This window comes from Triticum dicoccoides, chromosome 5B (genome assembly GCF_002162155.2).
Source record: "Triticum dicoccoides isolate Atlit2015 ecotype Zavitan chromosome 5B, WEW_v2.0, whole genome shotgun sequence".
In the NCBI taxonomy this organism is placed as follows: Eukaryota; Viridiplantae; Streptophyta; class Magnoliopsida; order Poales; family Poaceae; genus Triticum; species Triticum dicoccoides.
The window spans coordinates 145,657,653-145,666,623 of NC_041389.1; the positions used below are offsets into that span (position 1 = coordinate 145,657,653).

An 8,971-nucleotide genomic window follows, 5' to 3' on the forward strand; every position below is an offset into this window, starting at 1 on the left:
GTTGACTAGCTCGTTGATCGACAGATAGTCATGGTTTCCTGACTATGGACATTAGATGTCGTTGATAACGGGATCACATCATTAGGAGAATGATGTGATGGACAAGACCCAATCCTAAGCATAGCACAAGATCGTGTAGTTCGTTTTGCTAGAGCTTTTCCAATGTCAAGTATCTTTTCCTTAGACCATGAGATCGTGTAACTCCCGGATACCGTAGGAGTGCTTTGGGTGTTCCAAACGTCACAACGTAACTGGGTGACTATAAAGGTGCACTACAGGTATCTCCGAAAGTGTCTGTTGGGTTGACACAGATCGAGACTGGGATTTGTCACTCCGTATGACAGAAAGGTATCTCTGGGCCCACTCGGTAATGCATCATCATAATGAGATCAAAGTGACCAAGTGTTTGGTCACGGGATCATGCATTACGGTACGAGTAAAGTGACTTGCCGGTAACGAGACTGAACGAGGTATTGGGATACCGACGATCGAGTCTCGGGCAAGTAACGTACCGATTGACAAAGGGAATTGTATATGGGGTTGATCGAATCCTCGACATCGTGGTTCATCCGATGAAATCATCGTGGAACATCTGGGAGCCAACATGGGTATCCAGATCCCGCTGTTGGTTATTGGCCGGAGAGCTGTCTCGGTCATGTCTGCATGATTCCCGAACCCGTAGGGTCTACACACTTAAGGTTCGGTGACGCTAGGATTATTAGGAAGACTTTTATGTGATTACCGAATGTTGTTCGGCGTCCCGGATGAGATCCCGGATGTCACGAGGAGTTCCGAAATAGTCCGGAGGTGAAGATTTATATATAGGAAGTGCTGTTTCGGCCATCGGGAAAGTTTCGGGGTCACCCGGTATTGTACCGGGACCACCGGAAGGGTCCCGGGGGTCCACCGGGTGGGGCCACCCATCCCGGAGGGCCCCGTGGGCTGAAGTGGGGAGGGGACCAGCCCCTGGTGGGCTGGTGCCCCCCCCCTGGGCCCTCCTCTGCGCCTAGGGTTGGGAACCCTAGGGGAGGGGGCGCCTCCACTTGCCTTGGGGGGCACTCCACCCCCTTGGCCGCCCCCCCTAGAGATCCCATCTCTAGGGCCGGCTACCCCCCCTGGGGGCCTATATAAAGGAGGGGGGAGGGAGGGCAGCCGGACCCTTGAGTCTTGGCGCCTCCCTCCCCCTGCTACACCTCTTCCTCCTCCCGCGGTTGCTTGGCGAAGCCCTGCCGGAGTACTGCTTCTCCACCACCACCACGCTGTCATGCTGCTGCTGGAGTCTTCTTCCTCAACCTCTCCTTCCCCCTTGCTGGATCAAGAAGGAGGAGACGTCATCCGCTCCGTACGTGTGTTGAACGCGGAGGTGCTGTCCGTTCAACACTTGGTCATCAGTGATTTGGATCGCGGCAAGTACGACTCCATCATCCCCGTTCTCTTGAACGCTTCCGCTCGTGATCTACAAGGGTATGTAGATGCACTCCTATCACTCGTTGCTTAGACGAACTCATAGATGGATCTTGGTGAAACCGTAGGAAAATTTTTAATTTTCTGCAACGTTCCCCAACACCTCATAGGTCTTCTGGAGTACGGTCCGCACCAGAGTGGTACGGTAATCCTGTTCTGGAAGTCATGTTACTATACCATGATGAACCTATGAACTATGAGGAAGCGATGATGAGCCCAGATTCTGCGAAATGGCTTGAGGCCATGAAATCGGAGATGGGATCCATGTATGAGAACAAAAGTGTGGACCTTGGTGGACTTGCCCGATGATCGGCAAGCCATAGAAAATAAATGGATCTTCAAGAGGAAGACGGACGCTGATAATAGTGTGACTATCTACAAAGCTCGACTTGTCGCGAAAGGTTTTCGACAAGTTCAAGGTGTTGACTACAATGAGATTTTCTCAATTGTAGCGATGCGTAATCCATCCAAATCATGTTAGCAGTTGCCATATTTTATGAAATCTGGCAAGTGGATGTCAAAACTGAATTCTTTAAATATTTCTTAAAGAAGAGTTGTATATGATGCATCCAGAAGGTTTTTTCGATCCAGAGGGTGCTAACAAAGTGTGCAAGCTCTAGCGATCCATTTATGGACTGGTGCAAGCCTCTCGGAATTGGAATAAACGCTTTGATAGCGTGATCAAAGCTTATGGTTTTATACAGACTTTTGGAGAAGCTTGTATTTACAAGAAAGTGAGTGGGAGCTCTGTAGCATTTCTAATATTATATGTGGATGACATATTGTTGATTGGATATGATATAGAATTTCTGGATAGCATAAAGGGATACTTGATAAGAGTTTTTTCAAAGAAAGACCTCAGTGAAGCTGCTTACATATTAGGCATCAAGATTTATAGAGATAGATCAAGACGCTTGATAAGATTTTTCAATGGGTATATACCTTGACAAGTTTTTGAAAGAGTTCAAAATGGATCAGTCAAAGAAGGAGTTCTTGTCTGTATTACAAGGTGTAAAGTTGAGTAAGACTCAAAGCCTGACCATGGCAGAAGATAGAAAGAGAATGAAAGTCATTCCCTATGCCTCAGTCATAGGTTCTATAAAGTATGCTATGTTGTGTACCAGACCTATTGTGTACCTTGCCATGATTTTCGCAAGGGAGTACAATAGTGATCTAAGAGTAGATCACTGGACAACGGTCAAAATTATCCTTAGTGAGGACTAAGGAAATGTTTCTCGGTGATGGGGGTGATAAAGAGTTCGTCGTAAAGAGTTACGTCGATGCAAGCTTTTACACCGATCCAGATGACTCTAAGTCTCAATCTGGATACATATTGAAAGTGGGAGCAATTAGCTAGAGTAGCTCCATGCAGAGCATTGTAGACATAGAATATTTGCAAAATACATACGACTCTGATTGTGACAGACCCATTGACTAAACTTCTCTCACGAGCCAAACATGATCACACCTTAGTACTCTTTAGATGTTAATCACATAGCGATGTGAACTAGATTATTGACTCTAGTAAACCCTTTGGGTGTTCGTCACATGGCGATGTGAACTATGGGTGTTAATCACATACAGATGTGAAGTATTGGTGTTAAATCACATGGCGATGTGAACTAGATTATTGACTCTAGTGCAAGTGGGAGACTGAAGGAAATATGCCCTAGAGACAATAATAAAGTTATTATTTATTTCCTTATTTCATGATAAATGTTTATTATTCATGCTAGAATTGTATTAACCGGAAACTTAGTACATGTGTGAATACATAGACAAAACAAAGTGTCCCTAATATGCCTCTACTTGACTAGCTCGTTAATCAAAGATGGTTATGTTTCCTAACCATAGACATGTGTTGTCATTTGATGAACGGGATCACATCATTAGGATAATGATGTGATGGACATGACCCATCCGTTAGCTTAGCATTATGATCGTAACAGTTTCTTTGCTACGGCTTTCTTCATGACTTATACAAGTTCCTCAGACTATGAGATTATGCAACTCCCGAATACCGGAGGAACACTTTGTGTGCTATAAAACATCACAACATAAATGGCTGATTATAAAGGTGCTCTATAGGTGTCTCCGAAGGTGTTTGTTCTGTTGGCATAGATCGAGATTAGGATTTGTCACTCCGTGTTTCGGAGAGGTATCTTTGGGCCCTCTCGGTAATACTCATCACTATAAGCCTTGCAAGCATTGTAACTAATGAGTTAGTTGCGGGATGAAGTATTACGGAACAAGTAAAGAGACTTGCCGGTAATGAGATTGAACTAGGTATGATGATACCGACGATTGAATCTCGGGCAAGTAACATACCGATGACAAAGGGAACAACGTATGTTGTTATGCGGTTTGACCGATAAAGATCTTCATAGAATTTGTAGGAACCAATATGAACATCCAGGTTCCGCTATTGGTTATTGACTGGAGACATGTCTCGGTCATGTCTACATAGTTCTCGAACCCGTAGGGTCCGCACGCTTAACGTTCGATGACGATTGATATTATGAGTTTATGTGATATGATGTAACGAAGGTTGTTCGGAGTCCCAGATGTGATCACGGACATGGCGAGGAGTCTCAAAATGGTCTAGACATAAAGATTGATATATTGGACGGCTATGTTCAGACACCGGAAGTGTTTCGGATAAAACCGGAGTACCGGGGTTACCGGAACCCCACAGGGGGGTTATTGGGCCTCATGGGCCAAGTGGTGGAACAGAGGAGGCAGGCCAAGGTGGGGCGCGCGCCCCCTAGCCCAAACCGATTTGGACTAGGCCCTCCCCTTTCCTTCTCTCCTTCCCCTCCTTCCTTCCCCTCCTAGTTGGACTAGGAAAGGAGGAACCTACTCCTACTTGGAGTAGGATTCCTCCCCCTTGGGGCGCACCCCTTGAGGCCGGCCGACCCCCTCCTCCACTCCTTTATATACGGGGAGGGGTCACCCCATAGACACACAAATTGATCTTTTAGCCGTGTGCGGTGCCCCCTCCACAGATTTCCACCTCGGTCATATCGTCGTAGTGCTTAGGCGAAGCCCTGCGCCAGTAACTTCATCATCACCATCACCATGCCGTCATACTGATGAAACTCTCCCTCGACCTCAGCTGGATCTAGAGTTCGTGGGACGTCACCGAGCTGAACATGTGCAGATCGCGGAGGTGCCGTACCTTCGGTGCTACGATCGGTCAGATCGTGAGGACGTACGACTACATCAACCGCATTGTCATAATGCTTCCGCTTTCGGTCTACGAGGGTACGTGGACAACACTCTCCCCTCTCGTTGCTATGCATCATCTAGATGGATCTTGCGTGATCGTAGGATCTTTTTTTGAAATTACCGCATTCCCCAACAGTCAAGGGTGGCCCATGAGGGAGCGACAAGCCTGCTAGGGCCGCCCTAGGGGGAGGGCACGCCCCCTAGATTTGTCGCTTGCTCGTGAGTCTACTGGTCCTTCCTGGACGCTTCGGGGGTCTCTTTTTGTCCATAAAAAATTGCCGTAACTTTTCAGCCCATTCCGAGAACTTTTATTTCTACACAAAAAATAACACCACAATAGTTCTGCTGAAAATAGCATTAGTTCGGGTTAGTAATTCCACTCAAATCATACCAAAAATATATAAAATTGTTGTAAACATCGCATGAATACTTCATAAATTATAGATACGTTGGAGACGTGTCAACATCCCAAGCTTAATTCCCGCTCATCCTCAAGTAGGTAAATGATACAAAAAATAGTTTATGAAGTGTGAATGCTAGCATAGTGCATAAGTTTGATTAATGATAATTTCAATCACTTTTCCTAGCATCATAAACAACAACTCTTTCTTATAAATCTCATCTTGATAAAGTAGCAATCAATTCACATGTTATGGTTCAAGCAATGCATTCTCTTGAAACTTAACAACCTATGTTTTTAGTCACCGAACAATTTTAATGCATCTTATTTTCAACAAAGTCTAAGTAAGAGCTCCACATACTCAATTATCATATAGTCTTCTATGATTGCTAATACTCAAAGCATATTTTATAACAAATAACATCTATCGAACACAGAGCAAGATAGGGGCTTAATATTTCGCCTCCCAACTTATTTATCATAGAGATAATTGTCAACAATAACAATTCATGATCAAATATATTTGTATGGCCATATGTTCCTTGATCTTTCCACACCACATGATGCTTCCCAACTAAAGAATAGGTTGGAATAAGAAATTGACTCACAAAAATAAAATCCATGGTTATACCAAGAACGTGCTGGATCACGAACATGAGAGAGAGATATCAAAGACATAGCAATAGAGGGGAAAACACCATATGATCCGACTATATTAACAAAGCCCATGGCTACATCAAGACTATGCCGGATCAAGAACACGAGAGAGATATCAAACACATAGCTGCTGGTACACACCCTCAGCTCCGAGGGTGAACTACTCCCTCCTCGTCATGGAGATCGTCGGGATGATAAAGATGGTCTCCAGTGATGATTTTCCCCTCCGGCAGGGTGCCAGAGAAGGACTCCAGATGAGATCGATTCGGTACAGAGACTTGCGGTGGTGGAGTGGAAGTTCTTGGTTTCTTTCTGGATTTTCTATATTTATAGGATTTTTTGGTGTTGGTTCCACGTCATGGGGGCCCACAAGGGAGCGACAAGCCTGCCAGGGGTTCCCTAGGGGGGAGGGCACGCCCCCCAGGCTTGCCGCTCCCTCGCGAGTCTTCTAGTCCTTCCTGGAAGCTTCGGGGGTCTTTTTTTGTCCACAAAAAATGATCATAAATTTTCAGTCCATTCCGAGAAATTTTTATTTCTACGCTAAAAACAACACCACGGTAGTTCTGTTGAAAACAGCGTCAGTCTGGGTTAGTTCCATTCAAATCATACCAAAACCATATAAAATTGTTGTAAACATGGCATGAATACTTCATAAATTATAGATACGTTGGAGACATATCAAGCACACCGATCCTGCGCATTCTATTTCTTCGCATTGTCTTTGCTTTCAGTATTTCCTCAGTGTTGCGAAGAACTTCCCCTTTATACTTTCTTTGTAATTGTTTTTTCTGAAGACTTTGTCGAGAACTATTATATTTTGCTACATGACATGTTTAGCTTTGTTCTTCTATCGACAAAAGATGTCAAGTCACCACTATAAATCTTCAGAACAAGCAAGAGTAATATGCCAATAATGCAGAAGTGTGATATCTCCATAAATGAAGAACCAACAAAAACTCCAACATTGAAAACATAATAGAAGGTGCATATGAAATCCATTACTTGAGCTTGTCATGAAGATAACCACAAGCTCCAAAACATACATAGAGAAAATCCAAACAAGAACCAAGAAAGATGATGCCAAGTATGCAAAGATTTGAGCTCTCTACGAACGATATGATCAAGTTACTCACTCGAGAGCCCTCCTTGCTAGTACAGCTATCGATCATATAACCCGGTCTCCCAACTAACACCATGAGACCGATTAAATAGAAGACCTACCAGGGTTATACCTTTGCCTTGCACATAATTCACCTGAGCTAGATGATGACGATCTTGACCTCCTCAAGTTGGACCACCTTTCTTGATTGCACTGACTCGATGAAGACTAGTAAATTGCTCCCACATACTCCACTATGGGTGATCCTCTCTTAGGAACATCTTCACATGTCCATTAACACGAGAATGGGCGGGAAGCTTCAAGCATGTGATCTCTTCGTGATGCTCCACTTAAACTTCCACAACTCAATCTTGATGACGATCACCACTTGATGTCATCCTCCATGGGATATATGAGATATTCATTTTGATGTAAGCCTATGAAAATATATCCAACACACAAAAAATCTTCACATAGATCATGGGTCAGTACACAAAGCGTAATAGAAAATCTTACCATACCATGGGATCACATTATCCCACTCGGTACATCTCTTACGCTTTGTGTGTTGATCAACTTGAATCCACTCTTTGTATTTTGACTTCATGCCCTTGTATCTTACCTTTTCTCTTCATTAAGATGATGTCTTGAAAGTAAAGATGAATGTTCACATAGTCTTCTTCTTCAAGACATGTTTGCAATAGGCTTAACTCTCACATGACCAATCTTTGAATAACTCCTTGAATAACACCTTGGTTAACACATAATCTCCTCCTTTCAACCTTGAAGCCAACATATGGTCTTCAAGAATTGCCTATGGACAAACCCTTCAAGTATAACTCAAGGCCTAGTCCATAGAGATTGTCATTAATTACCAAAACCAAACACGGGGGCACCATGCTCTTTCAACTGGTCCACCACAATGCTCCCCATCGCGAGTCACTGGTCCGAGCGCCCAGATCTAAATCACGTATCCACCAGCTGCCCAAGGCGTCCCCTTCCACAACCACGCCAGCGCCCAGATCTAAATCACGTATCCACCAGCTGCTCAACGACTCCCAGCCATCGCAACACCTGGTTGAGATCTGCTTCAACCAAGGCCCCGCTGCACCGCGACCTCTGACTCCCATGCCGGCTCCCTGAGAAGACTGCCACCCTCACCTCACAACCATGCTCCGCCTCTCCCAGCGCTTCACTCCGTGCGCCGCCACACCAGAGACAACCACCATGCCACCTACTTGACGAGGCTCCCCCGCGCGAAGGAGGCCCGCCGGGGCGCGCAACCCTCTCCCTCTACCTTTGATGGCCGGGCGCCGCCACCACCACCGCCGGCCAGGGAATCCAGGAGAGAAGGGGCGCTCGGGGCGGCTAGGGTTTCTCCTCCGGAGCCGCATGCGCTAGCGGCCCAAGAGGGAGATGGGAACAGTTTTTGATGTGAGAAGAAACTATCATGCCTAACTTGTTAAAATTTGGGTGGTGAAGATCCTAAAAAAAAATTAAAAAATTGAGTGGTGAAGTTTTGATGATGAGTTGCCATGAGCTCATTCTATCATGAAGAGAGAAAGAAAAAAGGCTTGCCGATGGCCCTGCTCCAACGCGGGCGCGCCACGTCAGTCAGACAAGGTTCCGTTCCACCAACCGCCCGGCCCACTGAAGAAACAGGAGCGAAACCCCCGCTTCCACCAGCCGCCAGTTCCAAGAACGAGGCATCCATCCGCGAGCTGAAGCGCGCGCTCCCCTTCTCACCAACCACCGCCACGCCGCGCGGCCCATCCCCTGACGACGACGGCCATGGCGGCGGCGATGTCGGTGTCGGCCGTGGTCCCGCCGGCGGCGGCGGTGGCGCGCGCGCGGACGCTGCTCTGCGTACCCGCCACGGCGCGCGCGCCGCGGGAGATGGCGGCGGAGGTGGCTGCCGCAGCCGCTCTCGGCGCCGACCTGGCTGAACTCCGCCTCGACCGCCTAGCCGGGTTCGGCCCGCGCCGGGACCTGCCCGCGCTCCTCGCCAAGCCTCGCACGCTCCCCGCCCTCGTCACATACAGGTGGGTTTGGGTCAGGCCACCTCCCTCCGGGGATCATCTCATCTAGGCCTCTCCAGGGAGCTTCTCGGTGGATTCTTATCT

At 46.7% G+C, this 8,971-nt stretch overlaps 1 protein-coding gene across 4 annotated transcripts in view; it reads left to right on the forward strand.

Moving 5' to 3' along the window:
• Positions 1–8,542: 8,542 nt before the first annotated feature.
• The window catches only part of LOC119307898 (bifunctional 3-dehydroquinate dehydratase/shikimate dehydrogenase, chloroplastic-like), a 4,398-nt gene continuing 3,969 nt past the window's right edge, over positions 8,543–8,971 (forward strand). For 2 of the 4 annotated variants that reach the window (XR_005149614.1, XR_005149613.1), the window contains exon 1: positions 8,544–8,890. Coding sequence is in view for 2 of the 4 variants with exons in the window: in XM_037583998.1 (XP_037439895.1) it covers positions 8,640–8,890 (251 nt within the window). In the remaining 2 variants the exon portion in view is untranslated. Of the gene's footprint in view, positions 8,891–8,971 lie in introns of all 4 variants that reach the window. The other 2 variants (XM_037583998.1, XM_037583999.1) reach the window with 2 other exon arrangements.